This window comes from Rhagoletis zephyria, unplaced genomic scaffold (assembly GCF_001687245.7).
Source record: "Rhagoletis zephyria isolate East Lansing unplaced genomic scaffold, Rhagoletis_zephyria_1.1 Rzeph_scaffold_03528, whole genome shotgun sequence".
NCBI classification, from domain to species: Eukaryota; Metazoa; Arthropoda; class Insecta; order Diptera; family Tephritidae; genus Rhagoletis; species Rhagoletis zephyria.
This window is the reverse complement of record NW_016160611.1, coordinates 1,706-29,684: the sequence shown is the minus strand read 5'-3', so window position 1 is coordinate 29,684 and position 27,979 is coordinate 1,706. Positions and strand designations below refer to the sequence as shown.

At 36.7% G+C, this 27,979-nt stretch overlaps 4 protein-coding genes across 6 annotated transcripts in view; 1 reads left to right on the top strand and 3 right to left on the bottom strand.

Moving 5' to 3' along the window:
* The window catches only part of Ide (Insulin degrading metalloproteinase), a 24,913-nt gene extending 12,025 nt beyond the window's left edge, over positions 1–12,888 (top strand). For 2 of the 3 annotated variants that reach the window (XM_017624205.1, XM_017624204.1), the window contains 3 exons: positions 9,466–9,600; positions 9,678–9,887; positions 12,572–12,888. In XM_017624205.1, the coding sequence (XP_017479694.1) occupies positions 9,466–9,600; positions 9,678–9,887; positions 12,572–12,811 (585 nt within the window). In that variant the 3' untranslated portion in view covers positions 12,812–12,888. The remainder of the gene's footprint in view (positions 1–9,465; positions 9,601–9,677; positions 9,888–12,571) is intronic. The other variant, XM_017624203.1, reaches the window with a different exon arrangement.
* LOC108369178 (glycine-rich cell wall structural protein-like) lies at positions 5,266–5,775 on the bottom strand. The gene is made up of 2 exons (XM_017624206.1): positions 5,670–5,775; positions 5,266–5,550 (listed from the first exon to the last, which is right to left on the bottom strand). Exons 1-2 carry the CDS (start codon positions 5,721–5,723, stop codon positions 5,335–5,337), a joined length of 270 nt encoding a protein of 89 aa, XP_017479695.1. The 5' UTR covers positions 5,724–5,775; the 3' UTR covers positions 5,266–5,334.
* A 224-nt stretch (positions 12,889–13,112) lies between the features above and the next one.
* LOC108369176 (mediator of RNA polymerase II transcription subunit 15) lies at positions 13,113–19,654 on the bottom strand. Its single transcript, XM_017624202.1, has 5 exons — positions 19,291–19,654; positions 16,593–16,760; positions 15,903–16,532; positions 15,654–15,838; positions 13,113–13,424 (listed from the first exon to the last, which is right to left on the bottom strand). The coding sequence occupies exons 1-5, from the start codon at positions 19,652–19,654 to the stop codon at positions 13,284–13,286; spliced, it is 1,488 nt and encodes a 495-aa protein (XP_017479691.1). The 3' UTR covers positions 13,113–13,283.
* A 1,985-nt stretch (positions 19,655–21,639) lies between these two features.
* in (inturned planar cell polarity protein) lies at positions 21,640–25,037 on the bottom strand. The gene has a single exon (XM_017624200.1). It carries the CDS (start codon positions 24,617–24,619, stop codon positions 21,767–21,769), a length of 2,853 nt encoding a protein of 950 aa, XP_017479689.1. The 5' UTR covers positions 24,620–25,037; the 3' UTR covers positions 21,640–21,766.
* Between the last annotated feature and the right edge of the window lie 2,942 nt (positions 25,038–27,979).

The following is a 27,979-nucleotide window of genomic DNA, read 5'->3' as shown; positions in this document are numbered from 1 at the left end:
AATTTTAAATATGCACATATGTATGTATGTATGTATTTACATTAGGGTGGTCCAAAAACAGTAAAGTCGGAATTTTAATGATCTCACTCCCCAGGATTGTACTATATCGAAAAAAGTATACCGCTATTTTTTACATTTTGAAATCAAAAAATATTTAGAGGTCGCTCAAAGCGCTCAAAGTTTTCCATGTACTTTTGTACGGGAAAAAAGAGCCTTTCCGTAGAAATGGTATAGAATTCTTGAGAATCAATATTTTTCGATCGGAAAGCTCTGGTTCTCTCCAGGGGACTTTCAATAACAATGCCCAATTGTTTATTTAACCATTTTTTAATACAAACGATTTTTTATTGGTCCTCTAATTGCATTTTTCGGGGTTTTTGTGGGTTTTTGGCAGACCTAATAAATTATAGTAAGCAGAGCTTTTCGATCGAAAAATATTGGTTTTTAAGAATTCTATGCTATTTCTACGAAAAGTGGTTTTTCCCCATATACAAATACATGGAAAACTTTGAGCGCTTTGAGCACCCTATACATATGGATTCGTTTTGAAATTGTGTACTGTAAAACTTGGTAGAGCATTCGGATATTTTGTATCCTTATGAAAATATTTTTTTTTTCTTTTTTTAATTTATTATTCCACTTACCAACATTACGGCCAATGCGCAGCAAACCAAAACGATTATTGTTAGACCTCGCATGCTTTCAAAAACCTCTTTGGTAGACTCTTGTCAACTCAATACTACTTGCCGAGTGGTAGACCCACACTCACTTTTTATAGTCCTACTTCCAATGCAAAGTTTCGCAATGTGAAAATTTAACTCATTAAAAATAATCTCATGCAACAATCTTATGTGTGTGTGTGCGCATATCTTCGATTGACACGCAAATTTATATTCGGACAACTACAAAATTAGTTGATATTTTGTGATAGCTCTGAGATAAACAACAAAAGTATGAACAAATTAAATACATTTTGCTAATTATCCAATACCGATAACACAGACAAAATAATGCCTTAATTGAATGCAAGTTTTAATCGAATGTTTCATATGAACATTTTTAAAGGAGTAATTTCTATTAATGTAATTACACCTAACTCTTTGTTTACACGGCAGATACGTTCTATAGAAAAATGTGAAAAAAAATCGTTTACAAAAATACATGCGACCCTATGGTAAGTTATGCCGAATTTCCACTAGGCATTGACAAAAAAGTGTTAAAAGAATTTAATGACAATTTTTTAAAAGTAACGACATTAAAATTTCTACCATTTAATGCCTAGTGGAAATCCAGCATTAGGCGATATATTCCACAAGTTAAAAATTCAATAAATGTTTAACTAGCCATAACTGACCCTAACTGCAAAAAAACGCGAGCAACATTATTTTCATAGCACATGTAGATGAATTTTGAAAAAAAATGCCTGGCGTTTTTGGTCAGTAAAATATAACAAAGAAAATACCCGCGAAAATAGGATCGACACACACTATCTATTTGTCGATTTCAAAGCCGCTTTTGACAACACGCGATGCCGCGATGTCTAAATTTGGTATCCCTGCCAAACTGATACGGCTGTGTAAAACTACATTGAGCAATACCACGAGCTCCGTCAGAATTGGGAAGGACCTCTCCGGGCCGTTTGATACCAAGCGAGGTTTCAGACAAGGTGACTTCCTTTCGCGTGGTTTCATTAATCTGATATTGGAGCGGATAATAAGAGCCGCAGTACTGAACCACTCAGGCACAATACTTTACAAGAGCGTACAATTGCTGGCTTATGCCGACGACATTATCGGTAAAAACAAGGTCTACGTCTGCTCTGCCTTCTCGGGATTAGATAGAGCAGCAAAGCGTATGGGTCTGGTGGTGAACGAGGACAAAACGAAGTATCTCTTGTCAAAGCATGCGCATTTTGCTACCTACGTCACTGTTGACAGTTACAAGTTTGAAAAAGTATTAACAGCATTAACACCGATAATAATGTCAGCATGGAAATCCAACGCAGGAGCACTCTTGCCAACAGGTGTTACTTTGGACTGAGTAGGCAATTGAGAAGTAAAGTCCTCTTTCGTCGTACAAAGATCACACTCTATAAGTCACTCATCAAGGCTGTGCTGGTGTATGGCGCGGAGGCATGGACAATGAAAGCATCTGTTGAGGCGGTTCCTGGAGTTTTCTAGCGAAAGATTCTGCGTAAGATGTACCGGACTTTGCGCGTTGGCCGTGTTGAATACCGCCAACGATTTGCAGATGAGCTTTACGACGATATAGACATAGTGCAGCGAATTAAAATCCAACGACTTCGCTGGCTAGGTCGGGCCGCGATGTCGGTAACAGAGGAAGAGGAAGGCCTTCTCTGCGTTGGAAAGACCAGGTAGAGAAGGACTTGGCTTCACTTGGCATTTCCAATTGGCGTTACTTGGCACATAAGAGAAACGACTGGCCTGCTGTTTTGGACTCGGCCAAAATCGCTTAGGCGGTTATAGCGTCAATAAAGAAGAAGAAAATATAACAACATCTTTTGCTCGTAAAAAATTATCACCAATTCCAATTGTAATTCATTCACCTCAAATTTTTAAGCAAAAAACAAAACCGACTTCTCATCTACAAATTTAAGATTGCCGTTAATTTTCTTCATGATCCAATGATCGGATTTAAACCAAATTAGTATTAAAAATAGAATTATAGAAATCGGTTAACGTGATCCAAAGTTATGCGGAAACATACATAAAAAAAATAACTAAATAAAAAATATTCCGACGAATTTATAACCTTCTCCGTTTTGTGAAGTCGGTTATAAACAAGTATTTTTTATGCAAAAGACAAAACCGAATTCAATTCTCATATAAATATTTAAGGTTATCGTTAATTTAATCATTATCCAATAAACGGACTTAAACCAAATTAGTATGGGGCCACCTATGAGGTAACACCTTTCCTTTAAAAAAAGAATTATAGAAATCAGTTGACGCGGTGCAAAGTTATGCGGTAGCATACATTAAAAAAAAAATATTCCGACGAATTGATAGCCTTCTCAGTCTAATAAAGTGCAAGTTTCAAGTAGCTAAAAATTACCGTTGATTTTTGAGATTTCTGTTTGCTAGGGTGCTGTACATTTTCTTCGTNCCACCTATGAGGTAACACCTTTTCTTTAAAAAAAGAATTATAGAAATCGGTTGACGCGGTGCAAAGTTATGCGGTAGCATACATTAAAAAAAAAATATTCCGACGAATTGATAGCCTTCTCAGTCTAATAAAGTGCAAGTTTCAAGTAGCTAAAAATTACCGTTGATTTTTGAGATTTCTGTTTGCTAGGGTGCTGTACATTTTCTTCGTATTAAAATAGATTTTGTTCATGCGAAAGAACGACAGTTTTCGAAAATTCAGAAATCGAAATAACGCTTTTTATGTTTTTAGCCGGTTTGTTTCTCAATCTTGAAGCCTTCTTTTGCTTCATTTTGAGGATACTCGTTAGGTTAAGTTGACGCTATGTATCCACTACTCAATGGCCAATCACAAGTTACAAAGGCGGCTAATATTAAGCCGTGTTTATAATTGGTGACCCAATATTCGTGAATCTACGCCTCGCGAAAGCTAAGTGCTTTATTGGACTCCATCAAAATCGTTTATTTGGTTGCAGCCTCGAACAAGAAGGCGAGAAAGTGGTGTTTCTACTTCACCGTCCTCCGAGCAACTACGGGATGAGGTTTTTAGTCTCACAGCGATGGAAAAATAAGCATGAGCTGTGCTTTTGTAAGCATCAGGAGTTCCTTTGACTGGTGCTGATCCACACTAGTGATGAGCGATATTTCACTACCGGTGATTTTATCACTGTGATTTAANCTGCTGATCCACACTAGTGGTGAGCGATATTTCACTACCGGTGATTTTATCACTGTGATTTAAAAATCGCCAATAGTGACAGCTAGGCCACAATGTCAGTGATTAGAGATCACATCTGGCTATAGCTAGTCAACAAAAGTTGCGAATGGTGATTTTTCTCTAACATGGTAGAAATGGTGATTGTTTTTTTTTTTTTCTTTGTGAATATGGTTGTTTTAAATGGACATTTTTATGCACGCAGTTTGATTTGCTTGATCGCGTTATTTGCATTTCAGTTTTTTATTTCAAAATTTGTATCAACGAGTAAAGATAAAGTTTGCGGGACCCCGCATTTGCGAAATTGGATTCCCTAGTCATGACAGTATTGTCCGGTGTAAACTCTAAGTTATAAAAAGACCTAGCGATCGCAATAGCCATAAAAAATAACTGTGATTTAAAAATCGCAATCACTCTTTTCACTGGTACTTAAAAACCGCTAATCCACACTGGGCCAGAAGAGCTTTGTAATTGACCATACCCTAGTTTTCCCCAAACGTTCGCTAAGCTGACACGATGCTCCTCTGTCAAAAAGTAAATGTAATCAGTGACGTTCCATGGCCGGTGAGATCAGTGAAAGGTAACCCTTTCTAGCCAGCTCACCAGGAATGTAGTTTTCCGCAAGCTATGGTTGAAAAAAATTTTAAATATTCCCACGCAATCAACATAGAGGTCTGCCACCATCTGTCCAGTCACGAGGTCACCCTCAGTAAGGCCAGGGTTCTCATTTCCACTTAGCTATCTGTTCTTATCTGCGGACAAAATCGTATAAAAAGTAGCGGCATGGGATAGTTAAAATTTTGTCGACTTGAGTTAGCCTAAGCGACTAACCAAAGTAGTAGAAAAAGTTTCCATAATAAGATAGCATATCCCGATACTAATACAAATTAAGTTACTCTGTGAAACACTACATAGTTGAGTTTTTATATGGGGCCACAACCAGCGCAACAAGAAATACTAAAACTCCTGAGAGGTAAGTCAACCCTAAGTAATTGTTGTTTCGTTCGGTTAGGGCTTATATAGACGGACACCGAAGCCAAGTGGTGTGAGATGCGCACTAACTCTGCGTAAGACCGAAATCCGAGCGACATCGAAAAAAAAGGATTCTCTTAACCGGTCGCTCCGGGGCAGACAATGTCACAATAGGCTTATTTAAATGTCTTGTAAAATTTTTGGAAACGCATTGAAAAAAGTCAAGAACACCAGCAATTGTTTTGGGTAACTATTTCTGGGTCACCCATAATGGAAATATTCTTGGTCGCATACTTTGGCTAGGCAATATTTTCAAAATTTTGCTAGGTCAAATCATGCACTTTTTGTCATGCGAAACAAGAAAATTTCCAAAAAAAGTCTTTCAGTCTATACTCAAATGAAATCCTTAAATAATTCTCTCTGTACTGCTCTGTTTTATTGCATTAAATATTTTTTCATAACTTCCTTTAGCTCATTGCTTTACTAATGGCCTCCACGGCCACCTCCATGTCCGCCTCCTTGAGCGCCGCCACCCATATTAGCTCCCATGCCAAAACCCATACCAGCACCGGCGCCAGCGCCGCCATCAGCACCACCACCGCCTCCTTGTGCAGCACGACGTGCACGACTTGCAAAGGCACTAGTGCCAGGCATTTGCTGCTTTGGAGGCCTCTGCGGCATTTGAGCGTTCGTCGAATGCTGGAAAGAAAATATACTTTATGGTAAGTACTCCATACCATGAAGAGGCATACAAGGATAACTATAACTTATGGAATAGTTCTCCTTTATTGAAACCTCTTCGAAATATGCCTACATACCAACATCACCGCCAAAACTGCGCAAACCAAAGCGACCAAAGTTAGAGTTCGCATTTTTTTCGTAAAAATTGTTTTCTCACTTTCTGGGATTGTAGTCAATACAGCACTACCTGTTGAATTTGTCACCACAGTGACTTTTTATAGTTTGCTTCTGCATGAAAATTTCACATAATGCAGATCTAATCTTATTAATTGATATAAATACATACAAAAGTTTGCTTGCACTTTATTATTACATATTTGAATAGTAAGTCAATTGAATATTTTCTAACTAACATGCAATCCCGCATTTAATTGCTTAGTTAAAAATATAATAAAACTTTTTCGATTTATTGATATTCTAGCAAATATGTATAGATGGATGACAATATTTTTGTGTACGTTTTTGGTGTGACCTCATAACTTGAGAACGGCTTCACCGAATTCAACCAAATTTTTGGGACATATTCGGGCTATCATGCAGATGATTTATGTGAAGTTTGCTTGAATTCGGAAAAGGGGGCGTGGCGCCTCTATTTTATATATAAAATTTAGTGAGTTAGCTTATAACTTGAGAACGGCTTCACCGAATTCAACAAAATTTATACGGCATATTCAGACGATCACGCTGATGGTTTATATGAAGTTTTCCCGAATTCGTAAAAGGCGTTGTGGCACTAACTAAAACTAAAATTTGTATGTTGTATATCTCTTGAAATATTTGTGATAGAGTACTGGAAATTGGTATAGAGGTATATTAAATAATTCCATACTCATGGAGAAAAATGGGCGGTATTGGAAAAAGGGCGTGGCAACTCCACATCTTATATATAAAAAATAAGTGCAAGATTTCAACCAAATTTATACGACATAGTCGGGCTATTATGCAGATGGTTTGTGTTAAGTTTCCCCGAATTTGGAAAAGGGGGCGTGGCACTACCCATACTAACAAAAATTTTCATCTGGTATATCTCTTGAAATATTTGTGGTGGACTGCTGGAAATTGGTATAGAGACATACATATAAAATAATTAAATACTCATAGAGAAAAATGTGCGGTATTGGGAAAGAAGGCGTGGCACCTCCCATCTTAAATAAAAAGATAAGGGCACGAATTCCACCAAATTTAAACGGTATATTCGGACTATCATGCAAATGGGTTATGTGAGTGTGCCCGAATTCGGTCCAGCGGTTCTTGATATATGACAGTTTATGTCTGTAACATGAACAACGCGAATGGTACAACAGCAGATACATGAAAAATCGAAAACATAGTGAAAAATTGTTGCGATGATGTGCTGTGTTTATTTTTTCTTCGGATAAATTAAGTCAAGTATAAACATGGCTGCAATATACATAGTTCTCAATTAGTAATTGATTTTTTTTTTTTTAAACATATACGATTTAAAAACAACAAAAACAGATTGTTTTATTTCAACACGGCCTTGAGCTCAAAAAAATCAATATAATAATAAATTGAATTTATTTAAATAATTTTGCACAAATTTGTTGCATCATTTCGTACGAAAAGTTTGAAAACGTTGTGGAAAATTGTTGCTATAATGTGCTGTGTCTATTTTTTCTTCGGCTTGATTACATTGCCGAAGAATTTTTGTACAATTCTCCAATTAAAGGAATTGATTGAACGCGTGTTTCCAAATATTGCACAAAATTACCTGGATGACGCTTGGTTGAGAGAACGCGCAATACTGGTACCAAAAAATGTACATGTAAATTCAATCAATTATCAAACTCTAGAAAAATTGCAAGGTGAAGTGACAATATATAAATCTCCTGATAGTGCAATGAATCAAGATGACGCAGTGAATTATCCAGTTGAATTTTTGAATTCATTGGAACCGCCTGGTATGCCACCACATTGTTCGAATTTAAAGGTCGGCTCATCAATATGGCACAAGACTGGCAGTAACAAAATTGATGGCGAATTTAGTTGCAGTAACAATACTGACTGGCAAAGCAAAAGGTGAAATTGCGCTCATACCGCATATTCCACTGATAACAACAGACATGACGTTTGGATTCAAGCGTTTGCAATTCCCAGTGCATCTAGCATTTGCCATGTCCGTCAACAAGGCGCATGGACAAACTCTTCAAGTATGCGGATTGAATTTGAGAGGAGCCGGGCAGCTATACGTGGCCTGTTCAAGAGTTGGCATTCCAAATTGTTTATTTATTCAAACCCAAGATGGAAAAACAAAAAATGTTGTGTATCCAAATGTGTTGGACTATTATTAAAAATAAAGAATCCAACATTTTGAAATAAAACAAATGATAAATTTTCATATAGACAAATTCCAGGATTATTCACTCATTTTTCAATATTATTCAATATTTGGTGTAGAGAAGCACACCGGGGTACCGCTAGTTTTTTATAAAAATATTGCATATTCCACAACAGAAACCACGTAATTCGGATTTTAAAACTTTATGCAAAGGGGTGGGGTGTGCTAAATATTCAAATGGGCAGCAGTGTATATGTTAGCAATATTTTTTGAAAAAATTCGTGTTTTTTTTTTAGGTTAGGCGTTGCCTGCCATTTTCTTCCATACAAAAGTTTGGTCGAGCTACTTTGTATGGAAGAAATGGGTGGCACTGCCAACAAAAAATGCCAAAAATCAACGGTATTTTGCAGCCACTCGAAACTTGCATTTGAATAGAGAACAATAGAATTTCTCTAAAAATATTATTAACTTATACACTGCCAGTCACTTGGATAGCGCACCCCTTTGTTGATTATTTTTTTTTTATTTGTATAAGGTTTGAAAAAGGGATTTACATTGTTTTTGTTGTATAACATGCTACATTTTTATAAAATAATATTAATAGCAGTGTTTTTTTACACGCATATACATCTACGCATAACGTGTAAAAAAAAAACAATCATCGACAATTTCCATTTCAAAACAAATAATTTTGATTTTCTCGACCACTATTCGTAAGCTCACAAAAAGTTTGTGGCTTAGAGCTCCATACAATAAGCGCAAATACGTATGCATGTAAAAAAAACACGCCTAATATTAATAAAACAAAAGAAAAACTGCAAATACGGAGGATCAAAATGGTGCGCTATTCAAGTGGAGCGGAGTGTAAGGGTAATATGAAATTACTTCTTCAGTGTTTATAACGCTCAAAAAAAGGCTATCCATAACATTATGCCCTTTAGTCGAATAAGAAAAATTTAGCTTAAACATCTAAACATCTCTTAGTTCCCTAAAAAAAATAATGACACTGATGCGGGATGAGTTCTGGATTAGTCCTAAGTTAATATAGGGATTTCTTTATATGGAATCATGATTCAATAATACAAGGTTAGATAATTATTGACAGGTGCGGTTTGAGAGGCGCATGTTCCTTTTGTTCCAGCATTTCCTAAGAGTATGAAAAGCGACTAGTCAATTTTAGTTGCTATTTTGAATGCTCTTACCGTAATCCAATAAACAATTGTTATAAATTGTCAACAAAAATACCGCTAATTATTGTACATCATCAGTTGCGTGTGTAAATGAAATAATATTTTAATCAACTACCTAACTAATTAGCAAAAGTATCTATGGAATTTTTATTTTCAATAGGCTATGAACATTGAAGGTGTTACTATTAAACAAAACATGTTTATCTAAAAATTAATTGTAATTGTTTTGTAAGCATTTTGTAGCCGCTAAAATGCGAGATATTGATCTTGTTGTTTACTCTGGAAACGCAAGCTTGTGTGTTGCACGTAGATGATTTTTACAAAAACATATTTTAACCCTTAATTATACTTCTATTTATTGAGTTTGTAATTTTCCTTCGACAGGAACAACTTGGTTACATCGTCTTTAGTGGCATACGCAAAGTGAATGGCGCCAATGGTATACGTATTATTGTACAATCCTCGAAGCATCCGTCATTCGTTGAGGACCGCATTGAAAGTTTCTTGGAAAATTATTTGGTAGGCATGCAAAAAACATAAAAAAATAAAAATAAAAAATTTTACTAAAATACACATTTTATATGTTTTATTCATAGAAAGTCATGGAGGAAATGCCTTTGGACGAATTCGAGCGCCACAAAGAGGCATTAGCGTTGAAGAAGTTGGAAAAACCGAAAAATGTTTCTCAACAATTTCATCAATTCTATAGTGAAATCGCTTTGGCACAATATCATTTCGAACGCGATGAAGCAGAAGTGGCAATCTTACGTAAGATTACTAAGGAGGAGTTTTTGGAATGCTTTAAGGTAAGTTTTTATACATAAGTTATTATAAAATTTGCCTATATTTTAGATTAAAAAAAAATATATATGAATGAAAAGAAAACAAAGGCTAAAGCGCCGAATGCGAGCTCAATTAAAGCAATGACAAGCGGTTGTAGAAAGTTACACCGTGCGACAAAAACTAAAAATTTTGAAACACGCAAGGCAATCAATGTACTCACGAAACTATGGGCCAAATATAGTAAAACTGCGTTTTTAGTTTTTCTCTTTGTAGTCTCACAGATATGATGGAATCCAAATATTATTTAAAAAATTCAGTGCAATGTAGAATAACAACATGGGCGGGCACCAAATGAAACAGAAATTTTTTTAGAATTTTTTGGTTCACAAGGACGAATAGGTAACGAAAATGACCTTAAAATTAATTTAATTTTTAAGCTTACAAAGCTATATTAGACCTAAACCTACATGTAATTTTTTCAAAAATAAGTAATGCAAAACTTCAAGGATATTCAAGAATGAAATTTTTAAAAGGACATGTTCAATACCTACTCGTCCTTATGCTTAATTCTACGAATTTTCCCTTTACTCTGATACCCATACTGTTGTTCTATGTACATTGCTTTGAGTTTTTTAAATAAGTTTTTGAAGCAATAATATTTTTAAAATTTCAAAGTCCTTAAAAAAAAACCCTGACGTCAGAGAGACAAATTAAGAACGCTTCTTTACCATTTTTGGTCCATAGTTTGGGGAATATATTGAGTTTTTTTTTTATGAGGCCATGAAAGCAAAAGTGGCCTAACCCACAATTTTATTTTCTTTGCACTTAACTACATAAAATTGTTTCAACAGATATATGTACATACTTTAAAATGCCTGCTATCAAACAACCTCTTTGCCTCTATGATCGCCAAGTCTCTTCAGATTTCTTTAACTCCAAACTGTTTTTTAACTAAGCATACATACATATTACGCTGACTTAGAGTGAAAAGTTGCAAGTCCACTTTCTATGAAAATTTCAAAAGGGAAGCAAGCGAAATTAAAAATGCATCGTTTCGAAAAGGATTAGAGTACTTGTTTTATTCTTCGTCGTTTATATTCAATGAAAGGCAAATTTGCTAAGTCCAAAAGAGGCAACGAAAATCCGAGAAGGCCAAAATAACATGAATCGTTTTTCTTAGCTTGAAACACGCAAAAAAACTTAAAGAAAATGGCTATGAGAAGTTATTTCCTGTTGACAATCAAATGCTCAGGGTTTCACTCTGAGTCACTCCACATACATATTTACATAAATATTTGAATGCATTTCTGCATATTTGTAGTTTTCTGTTCCACGGAAATATACGATATTGTTGCCATATATGAAAATATATGCACAAATCGACCCCTTTGTCCGCAATTGTTGTAGTGCCTTTTTTTCGAAATTTACTTTTTGTAAAATATTGTAGCTGAAATCCCCATACTTACGACAAAAATTTACTGTAAAATTATATATATCAAACCGCCAAAATAACGTAAGCGCCATTTTTTTCAAAATTTTCTTTTAATGCAGAAATACATCGATACGATATTGTTGCCATATATGAAAATATATGCACAAATCGACCCCTTTGTCCGCAATTGTTGTAGTGCCTTTTTTTCGAAATTTACTTTTTGTAAAATATTGTAGCTGAAATCCCCATACTTACGACAAAAATTTACTGTAAAATTATATATATCAAACCGCCAAAATAACGTAAGCGCCATTTTTTTCAAAATTTTCTTTTAATGCAGAAATACATCGATACGATATTGTTGCCATATATGAAAATATATGCACAAATCGACCCCTTTGTCCGCAATTGTTGTAGTGCCTTTTTTTCGAAATTTACTTTTTGTAAAATATTGTAGCTGAAATCCCCATACTTACGACAAAAATTTACTGTAAAATTATATATATCAAACCGCCAAAATAACGTAAGCGCCATTTTTTTCAAAATTTTCTTTTAATGCAGAAATACATCGATACGATATTGTTGCCATATATGAAAATATATGCACAAATCGACCCCTTTGTCCGCAATTGTTGTAGTGCCTTTTTTTCGAAATTTACTTTTTGGAAAATATTGTAGCTGAAATCCCCATACTTACGACAAAAATTTACTGTAAAATTATATATATCAAATATATCGATCCCTAACCGCCAAAATAACGTAAGCGCCATTTTTTTCAAAATTTTCTTTTTGATGCAGAAATGCATCTAGATGTGTAGAGGAATATTTCTGCATCAAAAATAAAATTTTGAAAAAAATGTCGCTTACGTTATTTTGGCGGTAAGGGCTCGATATGCTGCTGTTAGTGCTATTTTAACCAGCTTTTTCTACCGTTCTCTCTTAGTATCTCTTCCTTTATTTGTAAGTTGATCTCAATATTTTGTTTTACTTTTAACTTCTTTTATTTCATATACATATGTACATCTACATCGTTATCGTTGTTCTTATCCGTATCCTTTATTTTACCATTCATATACTTATTAGCCTTAATATTTATTGCTATCCATAATCGGTATTATCCTTATTCTTATCTTTATCTTACCTTCATCTTTATCCTTAATATTAACCCTAACCTTAACATTATCCCTTTACTTTTATTTATCTTTAACCTGGTTTATCTTTGCTTTACTCTGATTTTTTTTTACTATTTAATGACTATTNATTCGATAATTACAGAGCTTCATTGCTCGCGATGGTCCCGAGCGACGTGTACTCTCCGTGCATATTATTTCCACACAGCTAAACCAAGACGACAAAAAAGCGGAAACGCCCGAAGAGGAAGCCATCGAAATCACAAATATGGAACGGCATGAGAAAATCATCGATTTGGAAGCATTCAAATCAAGCAAAGAATTATATCCAATTTGCCTGCCAGTTTTGGATATTAAAGCAAAAGGAGCGCGTAGTAAATTATAAATATTTGCATAGCTAAAAAAAAATTGCATGTGCCCGCCTATACAAATATATATGTATGTGTGTGGGCGCGTGCTTGTATGTATGTACTTCGATAATCATGAAAAATCCTGCTTTCACATCGGCTAATTGGGTGAGTTGCATTAAATTGTATTACATGTTTTTTTTTAACTTCAAAAGAAACAAGTGTTTACCGATTTGTTTATTTTTTATTAAGACTACAATTTCATTGTTGTTGGTTTTTATTAAATTTTACACCTGATTAGATATGTAGTTACATACTATGTTAGATAATTGCTTATAAATAAAATTCATAAATTCATAAATAACCGTATTGAAAATTCTTATTAAGTTAACCATTTAAATAAAATATATGCAATTATGTGCGATTAAAAAATAGCAGATTCTTTACAAAAAGGTACTCGTATAACCATACAATTAAAGAAAAATTATGCAAAAAAAAAAAGAAAATAAATTATAAATAAAGAAAAATTTGTATTAACAATGAATCGTTTTTGATAAATGGACTGCCGAGCAGTGCGCTATTTGGTATAAGAAAGCCCGTCTCGAGATTGTAAAATTCCTGCGAAATTAAATCCTTCGAACGCTGGTTGTGCTGAAAGAAAATTTAAAATTAAAACGTAAAGTTTATGAAAAGAGAGAATGGATAAAGAAATTATTTGGAATATACAAATATAAATAGACATTTTACATTTTATATAAAACAAAGAAAAATTGGAAGAAATAAAATATCTATTATTGATGTGCCAACTTCCACGCCTCCAACTGAAACAAAGTATCTCGGAATCTTGTTGCGCAGCAAAACTTTCTTGCAGACTGAAAGTGGAGCGGTGAGTAAGACAGTCCTTAGCACCACTGCATAAACTTAAAGCGACGTTGGACTTAAAAAACGAATACATGCAGTGAGCTCTTTCGGCATTGTATAGCCGATAATTTTCTAAGGGTTATTAAAGATATTAGCGGCGACCTAAAATAAAGTATGCGATCATAAATAGCATAACTGGAGCTATGAGGAATATATCAAAGGCGGCACTTTACACCATTTCGTATATGTCACCGGCAAGACAGCCCTTGACGCCACGTTCCCACGACAGTCGGGTCTACGGAACCGAAACGATTCATATTTATAACTGGCCAAGGCCAGTCAACCCATCAGCATTCTCCAAAACTCTTGTAGCCAAGAAGCGAGCTTTTACAACCTCGGCAAGACTATGCATCTCTTGTGAGTAGTTAGTAACTATATAAGAATCATTGACAAGGCAAATATACTAGGTGATCCGGCGAGGAAGCATCGAAAAATCTGCTGAGATAATCACTGAAATTTTGGATTCAATAAAAGCTGCAATTTATAAACATATAAAAAATTTTCGTGCAGCGAAATTATCCAGTTTTGACTTTCAAAACTATCGTTTGAAAAGCAAAGGCGACAAGGAATGCAGTTTCGCGTATTACAAAAGTCTATGGCGAACGTCTAAGGAAGTGGCAAGGCAGATGGTTAAAAAAACCCCAATGTAGCCAAGAATATTGTAGCACTTAAGAAAAATCTAAATTTATCGAAGAAAAGTAACGAAAAAATTAAAATGTTAGGGGGCTTTCGTTAGAAAAGTTAAAAATAAGGAAAGGCTACGGTGCAAAGCAAACCAAATGATTTCACCGTGATTTCGATTGCTGCATTATTGGACGGTAAGACATGTGGGTGGCGACTTTTCGTAGCTTCCGGGTGTCGGATTTTATGTCGCAAAAAATCAAAAAAGACAAAATTTCGTAAGAAATTTATGGTACGGCAAGTAATATGTAACTGCGGTATGCGAAGCACCTCGTTTGCTACAACTTGGACGACTAACACGGAATTATAGTCATGTGAAAAATAATGGCGATGCGACATTTTGACCAATTTCGGCTATTCTTGTTTTAATTGTTTAATGTTTATTATTTTCTAATAAAAATACAGTTCATTATCTAACAAACACCATATAAGTCTAAATTTCAAACTTTGTAGAAAAATTTGAGAAATTCAACTAACTTTTACAACAACAACAAACTTTTTACTAAGAATTTTTAGAAAAAATCTTCGTTGATTTTTGATATTTTTTTTTCTTGACGGTCTCGCGCATTTTCTTCCTTACAAAATATGTTCGACAATTTTTTTTTTTTTGTGTGGAAGAAAATAATAACACCATCTGCAAAAAAATTTAAACTTGCACGTTTTTAAGCTAGAATTTAATGGGATATAAAACTGCATACTTTGATTTTTTCTAAAAATTCTTAGTAAAAAGTTTGTTGTAAAATTTTGTTTTTGTCTAGTTTTTATACAAATTTTTAAATTTAGACTTCTGTATATCGTTTTTGTTAGATAGTGGGCTAGATTTTTATAAAAAAATAATAAACATTAAACAAACAAACGAAAAATGGCTAAAATTGGTAAAAATGTCGTGAGGCTATTATTTTTCACATGACTGTATATATCCACGACTGCTTACAAAAACGACTTTTACCATTTACAAAGCAGCGGGAAATCTCAACTTTTTTTTGCCTGATTGGGCTTCATGCCATTACAGCCAATTAGGATTTGAATGGTATGCAAAAAAATAACAGCATTTATACCCAGACATACAAATCCACCGAACTGCCCTAAGCCTAGACCACGGTACGGAACCGTATTGGGCTCTGGTAAAAAGGGTTAGAGGGGCACAAAACAGGTTGCTAAAACAACAAAAAATAAAAAAACATATAACATCTCCGACAAAAAATTTCTCAAGTTAGGAGGATACTACTATCCCCCTTTACTTATACAAAATCTTAACAATAACAAGTAGAATTTTACCTGATTGAGTACTGATATCTTATGCTTAAAGCGGACATTCTCATTCGCAATCTCCTTGAATAAACCGCCCATATCGATGATGATATTATTCCGATTATTACTTTTTATGCTCGCATGCGCCAATTGTAGGTAAAGAAAATCGCGATGGAGGTGCTGGAAATAGGCTCTCAACTGCAATGGCTTGGCTACGGGGAAAATTTGCAAAGTGAAAACTGGTACTTTTTTTTTGCATAATTGAGGTAATCATACCTTTTATTGAAAATACCGGACTCTCCACCATCGTACTACTACCACTCTCAATGCGTTCAGTGAAATTGTCCAATTTCCAATAGTAAGTGAATACCTTCATTTCGCGATCACTTAACATTGTATTATTGAATTTTCTCACTTCCTGTAGCAGCTCATTGGAGGAGGGTGGCGCCGACATTTGATTCTTGGTATGAAAGGATTTAAGTTGTGGCGCCTTTTTAGTCAACGTCTCCTCAGCGTCCATAGCTGCTGACGACTCCTCGTATTCGTAACTGACTTCAGCTGATGTGTCCACGGCATTACTCTTAGGCTCTATGATGGGTTGGAAATTCGGTTTAGTGGCTATAGTCGGTTTATTACTAGCTAAAGGTTTGTGCTGTTGCGTGCGCGTAGTAGTTGGCGGTGACTGTGGTGTTGTAGCTGGTGATGTTGGTGAAGTGCCCGAGTAGGGGTTTGTTGCTGTAGCACTATTTAACTGCTTTTGCGGTGTTCTTGTAACACCCATTGACCCAAGCATTTGCGGCACATTTATGCCCTGCTGTTGCGTTATGTATTGCAGCAGTGTTTTTATTTCTTGTAATTCCTTATAGAGTTTAGCTTCCAAATCACTAAAGGCTAACTTAAGCTCAGCTTAAAATTTTGGAGAATAAATTAGAGTAAAACTAACTTGAACTTTAGCTATATATTTACCCGATCCGCAAACACCTTTGAGCTTTTTCGTGGTAACAGCTTCTGCGCTTGCACGTACTTCACCTGCAGTCACTGTACAAACAGCTTTTTGAATCTCGCTGGGCAGCTTCTCATCGGCGTCGTCACTGATTGGGTTTTCTGCAAAGTCTAGGGTGTCGTTTGAATAATCTGCAAAAAATAAATTGTTTTCCTAGCTTATATCCAATAATATAATCCGCCATCATTTTTCTTTAATACGTATGCATAAACTCGGATTCTAATCCTGGAAATCCTAATGGAAATGTACCAGCAGACGTTTTGATAAAATAGTAACTTTCTGTCTATAGTTAGCTTTCTTTGCTTTATGAAACCTGCATTATATTACTGTATGCATAAATACATACACTTGCGGCCAACTAATTAGCACTGAAATTCAAAATAACATTATCAAATTTTCTAAATTTTTAAATAGAATATTTAGAAAATTTTCGGGTATGCAATTTTGTAGCCCATTCTATTTTAGTCACTTAAAGTGGGTTATATGGAAGAAAATGCGCAACACCCTTACATAAAAATCTAAAAAATCAACGGTAGTTTTTAGCGACTTGAAACTTGCACTTTATTGTACTAAACTGGAATACGCTACAAAACTGCTTACCCGAAAATAAATGTTCTAATTAAAATTTTTGAAATTTTGAATTTCGGCCTTAATTAGTTGACCGCAGGTGAAGATTTTTGCGAAGAAATTCGTCTAAATACTTTTAATCAAGTTTTGAAAGATAACAAAAGTTCCGCATACATATTCGTTGCAGTTAAAGTTTTTATTTATCTCTGCTTATTTTTTTTATTTTTGCAAACTTTTGCGTGACAGATTTTGAACAAACAGTTCTGTGGAAATCGCAATCGTCTTTTAGTTCACTTTAATTTCAACATATTTTGATTAAAAGAAAAATACTGATAAAAATAAAATATTTCACACAAACAACAAAAAATATAATCGATAACGCATGAGGCTATTGCCTGAAAATTTTAAAATGCGCTTAGTGGCATTGTGGTACTATATGATAGCACGGCCGAGTAAGCATAGTCAACTTATGTACAGTAGTCGAACAAATTATAGCCGCACCAAATTTTCACAAGTTTTAAGATATTATTTTTGCTGTTATTTAGTTTTGGTTAGTTTTCTATAGTTCATTTTTTAAAAACATCCGTATAAATACAAGTTTAAAGGCAGTGTCACACGATTGGGTATTTGCCAAAATTTTGTGTAAATCGTATCCCAATTGTGTAAACACCCTAAATAATTTTCTTTATCACAATCACGAAAATTAATTTGTTGATATTTTTGATCGAACATCGCTGTATTGTACCAATCTTTTGACTACAAAAAACAAAATTATCCCAATATGAAATTACTGCGTGCTGCATTCGGTGTAATTTACTTCAATAAAACTCAACGTACTTAAACCATGCCAAAAATAGGAGATTTTACATTTTTTAACCATCTTCAAAATATTTTCAAACTAAAACTAAACCTCTCTCTGTGATGCTTTTTCTTACTTACATGTAGTTTATAAATGAAGCCCTTTTAAACCCATTTCGATTGATACCCATATTGTAGTAATTAATTTAAATTAATTGAATTTATTTTTTCTACGTGTGGCAACCCTTGTAAAACACCTCAATAATATTCTAACAATCATTCGTTTAGCATCCATATTTTAATTTTTCAGATAGCTTGCGAATAATTAATTTGAATTTGACTTTTCAAACAGGTGGCACCGCTTTCCAAAATATTTTCAAACTCTTTTAAACCTCTTGACATCCATTTTTTAATATAATCTTCAAATAAATAACTCATTTCATTTAAGTTGAATTTGATTTTTTAAACTGGTAGCAGTCCTCTTCCATGAGTATCGAATTAATTTAATATATCTCCATACAAAGCTCCAGTACTCTATCACAAATATTTCCTGAGATATGCAGTATGAAAAATTCCGCTTGTATGGGAGGTGCCACGCTCCCTTGCCTAACAAACAAACAAACTCACTTTGGGATTTCTCTAACAAAATGCATATAGACCAAAGTTTACAACTTTTTAAAAGACTACAAAAAAATGCAACAAATTTTCACCCAAATTTCCAACTTTTTTCTCAGAAGTGCTAGAATTTTTTTATAGCCCATTTAATGTTTGTCTAACAATGTGCAAGTTTCAAGTGGTTAAAAATTACTCTTGATTTTTTAGAATCTTCTTTTGTCGCATTCGCTTCCATATAACGAATAAACAATAAGAAAAAAGTTTGAAATTTGGGTTAAAATTTGTTCTATTTTTCGTAGTCGTTTAAAAAGTTTTAATCTTTGGTCTATATGAATTTTGTTAGAGAAATCCGAAAGTGAGTTTGTTTTCAAGCTCACGTAAATCGTAATATTTTTCCGAAATATTTTGGTGGACGTCTTAAAATATAATTGATTTTATAATGCCAATGGAAAAACAGTACCTATTTTTTTTTTGTATGGGGAGTGATGCAGTCTAATATTTATACATATGTACTTATGTATAGTTTGTATGAAGCAAAAAACAAAAAATAACTTCTTCGAAAAAAGTAGCGAATGACAGCCGGTACTGATTACATTAGATATCTATTGTTTTCTACACACATTATTATTTTATTTTATTTCTATACTTTCATACATATGTATTTGCCTCATCTCATTTTACCTACTCCATTTGGTAGCGCTGATGTTGTAAGATCCTCTGCAGCTGTTTTAGCCGCTTCAGGTAACAACTGAGTGGCGGCGTTTGTTGTGGGTGCCGATAGCGGCATGGCGGGAAATATCGGATTAGGCGAATGTTGTTGTTGTTGTTGTTGACGTTGCTGTTGTTGTTGCAATTGCTGAAGATACCACTCTTGCTGCTGCTGCTGATGTTGTTGTTGTTGTTGTTGCACAAATAACACTTCCTGCTGTTGTGGCTGACTTATTGGCGTCCCATTTGCAGCGACAATGTTGACAGTAGAATTGCTGGCCATAAATAATAGCCATGGCAATAATAATAAACGGACAAATTTAACAACGCTTATCATTGTTGGAACGCTGGCACACATAATGTATCTAAGCATATGTGTGTGTGTGTGTGTGTGCGGCTGTCTAATGCGCTGTGCTGCGCTGCTGAATACTTTCTATTTGGTTCTACTTAGCTTCTGTTATCTACAGTGCTACCGCTGTTATGGCAGTTATGTCTGCTACCGACTTTTATTCTAATTTTAACCTTCGATTAGTGTTGGTGTTGTTGCTTTACATATTTGTAATCTTACTTTGAAATGCAATGATGCCTTCTTATTTCAATATATTTTTTTTTAATGTTAGGCGAATTCGCGTATTCTACTCGATCACACACATACGTAGTTACTTTTTTCTATCACCTAATTTATAGCTACTGATTGGAATATCGCCGATAAATATATTCCATTTTGTTAAATATTTGGCTTTAGCGATAAGCACGCGATATATATCATCTATGTATACACTTCAAGCAATTCACTACTTTCTTTATTATATGGAAATTAATTATTGACTCTTGTTTTGTTTTTGTGCGTTCAAGTGTTCATAAAATGTGTGCGCTTGAATTTTACCGCTGCGAAATATGTACATATGTAATACTCGGCCGGCGCTGTCGTTTGTCACCTTCACACGCGTCGCGATCTTGTTCAACACTAAATGCTTTAAGATTTTCCCCATCATCCTCAACATACTCATAGTACTATCCTCCGCCTACGTTCGCAGACGTTGTGCTGATATTTTATGATATTTCGGGCTCGCTTCCGAGATTTATGCTTGCTGTTAAAAATAGTCCAAACATTTTTTTTTTTATGGGTTAATGAGGAATGAGTGAATGTCAACGGAATTTCACATGCTTTGAATTCATATTTACAAGTTAGTATTCATTAAAATATGCGTGGTATATAGGGTGAGGCGTACACTTCATGGAAATGTATATGGACTTCGATTTTTAAGCGGTTACCAGCAGATTTCTTAAGTGATTGACAGGTGACCCCTTTACGAATCGACGGCGCTGGAGCAAAGCCTCGTATCTCAGAAATCACTATTACCTCGTAAAATTCATTCAAAATAGGCCTTAAAATACTATGATTCATTATATTTTTTATTCTGAACTAATTAAAAAGTTCTTAGTCTTTAGTATTTAAATGAAAAATATATTAAAAATAATCTGTTGTTATTAATAGAGTTTTTTGTTAGAGAGTGTTTTTTTTTTTTTTGAAAATGTGTTTTGAGGTACGAAGTTTTGCCAAAGTACCATCGTAATGTCATTTGTTTATCCATTTCGTTATCCATTTCGTTATCCATCCATCAGTCATTGTCGTCCGTACTCAGGTAGGAGTTCAGCCTGCTGCAGTATCCAGAGCGAAGTTGGGCTATGGTGGTGCGTGTCTCCCGCGGCAGATGAAGTTCTGTCTCGTTCAAGTCGGTTGGCTGTATTTCCAAAGCGGAATTGGTTCCGTCGAATTCCTAGCTCTAGTCTGACCTCTTCCGTTCAGGTGCTGAAGAGGGTCGTCGTTGATTTCCCCGGGGATAAAGTTCAGATAAGTAGCATTTTACTTTCGAGTAGCACGGGTCCTTCAGTTCGCTTCAGCACTAAGTTATTTCATAAGTATCAAATAGGAAGTAAGTCATTTATTAAAGCCGCAAACAAGCTACAATAGAAGGGGTCGGGTGCAGTAGACCAAGAGAAATGGCGACCTGAAAAATCGTGTCTTTATACCAACTTAATAAAAGCGTAAAGACGTTGATAGACGAATATCCTTTTTACTGGTTGCAGTTGACATGTGTCAAAATGTACTGCGGTCCTGGTCAGACCTCATTCGAAAAAAATATTGGTAATTAAAAGAAAGAATATTTGGATCCAAAAATTATCGTCATCCGAGATCTTCTTCTGGAAGTGCTGCAAGTTATATTCTAGCTAAAACATTCTTAAGAATTTCATAAATTCCTTCCGTAGAAGGTAGATTTCTAGAGCGCTGTTTTTTCTCTTCAAAAATAAATTTTTTAGGGGGTTTCCTTTTAAATTTCGCATGTTTATTACAAATACAAAAAATAAATATTTACGCAAATTATTACATTCAAAAATATTACACTTTTAAACAAAACATGTGTATTGCAACTTCAATCCGCATTCGTTAACCCACAGAGAAGAATGAGAGTCGAAAAGCCATCTCCACCATATTCTGCGGCACATCGGGCTTATGACAAACGTATACCTCCTTCAACGGCGAGTTGAACAGCCGTCCGATAACCACAAAACGTCCCTTAACAACGCCCTCTGCCTCAGTCGATCCAGCCGATGCTGCTGCCGCTGCATCAGTCATAACTTCTCGCACTTGTATCGTAACGCCGTGCTCCTTAATGGCCAACATACCCTTACTGGCTGCTGGTTTGGTGTTCTCTTGCGCCATCAGACGCCGATAATGTTTCGTATTCTGCAACACCGCGCGTATTGTATGGCAAGCTTTGCGCATTTCTGCGAGGAAAGGAAACGACTCGGAGTTCGCTTTGAGCGGACAGAAAACCGAACCGTTGGTATTGTCGACGTAGACGTAGTAGAAGATAGCATTCTTCCAGCCGGCGGAAATTTTGACAGGCACAACATTATTTATTTCCTTCCAAAGTGATTCGGTCATTTGCGACTGCAGCACCGAGTCGCAGCCGTAATGTAGTGGATTCTGTTCGCCGAAGTTATCCCAATCTGAACCGCCACTATCGGAGTCGTCGTTGTTGCCGGCAGCGCTGGTGGCTGCGGTAAGACGTTTGCGACTCGAATCATCCTCGCTCGGCGTTAGGCTGTGTATGGATGAACCGCCGAGCGACGAACAGAGATGTGTTTCCTCGTCGTAGGCAAGCGTGCGTTGACCGCTGCTGGTGTGTGAGGACGAAGTGCCGCCAGTGGCGGCCGAGGCTGCAGCAGCGAATTTTTGTTTTATGAAGTTCTCTATTTTGCGTGATTCCTTCTCGGCGCTGGCTTCATCGGGCTGCTCGACTTTGTCCAACACCTCGGGTCGCTTATTAGAAATAGACCAGAAGATGGCTAAAGATTCGATGCCGCATTGGATGAGATGATCGAGTGTTTCTTGTATCTCTTCGATGTAGAAAAGCGAGGGCGGCACAATGTCGTTGGGCGATAAGTCAGGTGCGTCGAAGATTTTCAAAATTACCGCTAAAATCAAGTGACTACGACTGCAGATGGTGAGAAAGTAACGACCGGTGGCCTGCGGTAAGGCTACCTCCTCCCACACATACAACTCTTTGACGTTCTGCTCACTAATAAACTCGAATATGCCGCGACAGCGTAGAAAGAGCTCCACATTGGCGCGCACCTCCAGCGGCATTTGTGAGGCGAGTAAGTAATGATCGTAGTAGAGCACGCTGCCATGTATAAAAAACTCGCGATGCGTATTCAGTGGCTCATCATTCCAATTTCTATAATCCATGGCCTCCATTTCGCTTAGCGCATCGAAAATACGCAATTGAGCCTCCTTCGGCAGCGGCATGTGCCGCGATTCTTTGAGCAGCTCCTCAAAAAGTACCGGCTGCTTGCGATGCGAGCGCAATATGCGCACGCGCTGTATGGAACAGAAGTTGTGTAAGAAGCTGCGCAACGCTGCTGTCGACGTATTGCCATTTGTGAAGTGCTGCAAGTTGAGCGTGGGAAAAGCAAAGCGTATATAACCGATTAGTTCGTCTGCGCGCAGTCCCGCCTCCGATTGTGAGTTATAAGCGGCGGCGTAAGCGAACAGCACTAGCAAGCCATTGAGCGAGCGGTAGCACACAAAGTAGGTAACGCTATTGACTTGAAGACGCGATATGAGCGGTTTCGTCTGCAGCTCCTCCGTGAGTACGGCATTCAAAGTGAGAAAACTGCCGCGCGCTTTGTAGAGAAAATTTGCTTGTACATCCTCAGGATAATAGTACAGTGAGTCCTTATGCTGATCACTCTGATAGCACTCTGGCGGTAGAATTAGTAGCGCAAATGGCAAAGTGACATCAGCTGTAGCATCAGAACTAGCGGCGGCAGCAGCAACTTCGGTACTTTTTTCGCCATCTGTTGCTAGCGCGCGCAGCTGGAACTTCTCAAAAACTTGCGCAAACATAGCAAAATTTTCAATTTTTTGTAGATCGCCTGCACCGCTCGTGGCGCCTGTGCTGCCATTTGCGTGCGCTTGCTCAGCGCCATTGCCACCGGCAGTGTCACGTCGCGCTACGCCCTGAAATTTGAGGCAAACTTTAGTGGGTTCAACGAACTGCAACAGCAGTTCATCCACATTGCTGGCGCGCACTTCGATGTCATCCAACGACTTGAACCAATCGCCACGCTCGATTTCCGTCGACTCAGTTGATGACTGCGGTGGCTGTTGTTGTTGCTGCTGTTGTTGTTGTTGTTGAAGCATCGTAGGCATCGCATGCACAAAGCTGTCAACCATTAAACACTCTGGTTGGTCTGGGAACGGCAACACACGGAAGCCAAGTATGGATTCTACGGCGGTGGAGCGTCGACCGAAGCGAAAACGATCTGCTGCCGTTATTACCAATTCTAATTGCTTGTAGTTGGGTGTTTCATGCGACTTGCTAATGTGAGAGAAACGGTGCTCATGCGCGGGTGACTGCGCAGACGTCGGCTGACGTCCATCACCATTCCATTTGCCTTGCTGCTTTTGCTTCTGGTCTTGCTGCTGTTGCTGCGACTGTTGTTGTTGGCGTCGCGCCGTCTTTTTTCCCATGCGCAGTGAGCTGCTGCGCGCAAACTCAATGCGTTTCTCATGTATCGGGCGTCGCGCTTGTGGCAGATATTCTGCATAGAAAAGTGTTCCATCCTCGGCCACATGCTCCTCCCAGTTGGCTAAGTCACTACTGTCTGTGTATGAGTCACTGAATGAGGATTCGGATGAATAGCTTTCCGAGCCGCCTTCTCCGCTATGGAGGCCAAGGCGCGCAGCTTCATGTTGATCATTCAGCAGTAGTGGTTGTGACTTGCGCATCACGCCAGCCAGTTAGCCAGTTATTGGGTGCTAAAGTATGCGCAGCGCACAAATTTACACACAAATTTTCGGTTGAATTCCTGTTGTTTTATTTATTATTTAGCCACATCGGCACTGAAAAAACCGCCTATTACACCGAGCGCTGATGTAATCAAATTGGCATTCACTTTACAACTAAATGCTCTGCGACTTCGTTGAGTAAAATTCACAGCTCCAACTTGTAAATAGAAGTTGTCCATATCGGAGTTGAGCGCAGAGTTAAACAAATTCCGATAACTCTCTTTTTCTCTGTTTATTGTTTCCACAGCTAAGTAGTACATCCCTTCTATTGTGCTACCTCACCTGCCTCTGGCCTGTTTCTCCTACGTTTGTCGATCTTCATCAGCACTCCCATGCAACTGGTTTGCCTTTTCAGCATTGCCAGATAATTACTTAACTGTCAGCGCTCATGTGTATGCCAGAATTGGCCCAAATGCTAGGTAGTCGCCAACAGCTAGTCTTCAACTTGGCAATGTCTTTAAAATATTTCTGTTAACCTACAGTTCAGACTGCTGATCGCACACGATCACCCGCAAAAAGAATAATGCGCGAATGGGAGGCAAACATGAAAAAGGTTTGGCCAATACAAATCACATGCTACGTATATACATATGTATGTATGTATGAATAGTTGGTTATATTGTCGGAGCCAGCAGCTGCGGGAGCTCGTAAGCAGAAGGTAAAAATAAATAATGGTTTTATTCAATACTCTGAGCCACACTTAGCGCGGTTATGGTACTCTTTTGAGCAACATTACTTGGCGCTCCTAAAATCGGGTACATACATGCTTACATATCTACATTTTTTATGATCTAGGTAGACGCNATATATACATATGTATGTATGTATGAATAGTTGGTTATACTGTCGGAGCCAGCAGCAGCGGGAGCTCGTAAACAGAAGGTAAAAATAAATAATGGTTTTTTTTTCAATGCTCTGAGCCACACTTAGCGCGGTTATGGTACTCTCTTGAGCAACATTACTTGGCGCTCCTAAAATGGGGTACATACATGCTTACATATCTACATTTTTTATGATCTAGGTAGACGCGGCAAGAGCGCAATAGTTAACAATATCTTATTACTCTTCTGTTTGAATCACTTTAATAGTTCCATTTGGAGTTTATAAAGATTTTCGGTTGAGTCGTTTCGAATGATATGCAAGTATTACCTAATTTTGGATATACATACTTAATAGTGTTGATCAAGAGTATTTACATTAGACCGTTACACGATGTGTGGGCAAAAAGAAAAAAAGTCGTTACATTATTATAGAAAGGCCCCATCTAACCGACTCGGACAGACCGTTGCACGCCGGTTATGGGTCCGAATGGATCTTTTACCACCCACATTCCAGCGAGAGGGGACTGGGTGGGGTTTTTCGCTATCTGGAATCGAGGACCTGTAAATTTATTTACAGATGGATCGAAGCTGAATGGGAAGGGGGGTGGAGGTGTCTTCTGCNGCGCTATCTGGAATCGAGGACCTGTAAATTTATTTACAGATGGATCGAAGCTGAATGGGAAGGGGGTGGAGGTGTCTTCTGCGAAGAATTCTCCAGATCTTAAGGGTTTTATTTTAATACGTTTTTCTAGAAAAGAAATCCTGGTTCTCTACGACAATATCTTCAGTCTGCAGAATGAGTTTAAAAAGTTAAAACTAGCGTGGGAATAACAATTTACAAATTTATACAACGACTTGTGTAGATCAAATCCGGCACTTATTTCCTATAATAAAATAATGAAAAATAAATAAATTGGACCAATTAGAAGTACGTAACATCAATAATTTAATTAATTAATAAATTAAAAGGAAAAAAATTAATGAATTAATTGATTAAATTATTGATGTATGACTTTATGATAGGAAATAAGTTCCGGATTTGATCTACACAAGTCGTTGTAAAAGTTTTAAAAATAGCCATTCCTACTCTTATTTTCAATTTTTCAAGCTCATTCCGCAGACTGAAGATATTGTCGCAGAGAAACAGGATTTCTTTTCTAGAATAAGCGATTAAATAGCATCTTTTAAGACCTATGAAACCTTTTGTGTTTTTCAACCCGCCCTAATGTACATAGGTGTTCGGCAAAAAAAAGTAAATCGAAATTGCCTTGCAAAAATACTTTAGACTCAAAGGTGTACTGCGAACTTTTTTTTTCTTCTAAGGTAGTGCGGTCTTATGTACGTACATACATATCATCGATTAGTAATTGAAATTAGTATAACTAAATTCCGTTTGAAAAATAGAAAGACGGTCGTGTCTAGCGACGATATAAATATTTATTGTTTTTTTTTTGTAATTTCCGGTATTCGAAAACTTTCCCTTGCTGGCGTAGAAATACTTTTTCAGTTAAATCCTAAAACTTCTTGTATTGCCAAGTTGTACAAAAATTTTATAATACTCATACAAAAATTTAAGCAAATAAAAGACTCAATTCGAAGTCTAAATAATGTTTAATAAAATAAGGCATTTAGCTTGTGCAACCCAATATTCTAAGAAAACGATTAAATATAATTAATTATAATACATTCATGACAAATTATTTGACTAAGGACTTAAGACAGAAAACTTTGTTAAAAACTTTCGATCATTCCGTACATGCTTACGTTTATGCACCCAGTAGTAAAATGAATAGTCACACGACGAGTCCGAAAAATCACGAAAGTATAAACTGATGCTAATAGGAAATGCAAAGTGAAGCCCATTGTCTCTCCACCTGATGTTTCCTTCGCAGAGGGATCCGCGATGAATACTTTTCCGGTTCATTCCAATTGCCTACTCAGGCCAAAGTAGCACTTGTTGGCAATAGTGGTTCTGCGTGAAATTCAATGAAATTAAATATTTTATCGGACGCCTTTTTTTCGCAGCTGTATGGAGGATGACGAGATAGAGTCATCTCAGCATTTCCCCTTAGACTGCCCAGCTTTTGTCAGATTGTGGCTTAGGCACTTGGGTTCATACTCTCTAAGATAGGCAGTCTGTGAAACTTCGTTCTCGGCACTCAGCGATTCTTGCTCTAACTTAGCAGGTTCCTGTCACAGAGGTATCACAAAGCACCAATTTCCACGATCCACATGAGCCCCTTACAAGAGGCAGCCGCTTAAACCTAACCTTACCATTAAAAAATTTTACCTGACTGGTTCAGTTCTGCAGCTCTTATCTTTTCCAACATCGGATTTAAAAATCACACCCTGATTGAAACTGCGTTCGATGGTGTTTGTTACCATTCAACAGGATGGAACAGTATTTCTTCCATAATTCAAGTGTGCTCATTTGAAAACTACAAATAAACGCACTTCCATATTCACCAAGTTTGCGGAA

Coding starts and splice junctions, on each gene's coding strand:
- LOC108369178 (XM_017624206.1), bottom strand. CDS start 5,723: ATGCGAACTCTAACTTTGGTCGCTTTGGTTTGCGCAGTTTTGGCGGTG. Junction 5,551..5,669: donor CAGTTTTGGCGGTGATGTTG/GTATGTAGGCAT, acceptor TTTTCTTTCCAG/CATTCGACGAACGCTCAAAT.
- LOC108369176 (XM_017624202.1), bottom strand. CDS start 19,654: ATGATAAGCGTTGTTAAATTTGTCCGTTTATTATTATTGCCATGGCTA. Junction 16,761..19,290: donor AGCGCTACCAAATGGAGTAG/GTAAAATGAGAT, acceptor TATTTTTTGCAG/ATTATTCAAACGACACCCTA. Junction 15,839..15,902: donor TCCGGTATTTTCAATAAAAG/GTATGATTACCT, acceptor TTTTCCCCGTAG/CCAAGCCATTGCAGTTGAGA.
- in (XM_017624200.1), bottom strand. CDS start 24,619: ATGCGCAAGTCACAACCACTACTGCTGAATGATCAACATGAAGCTGCG.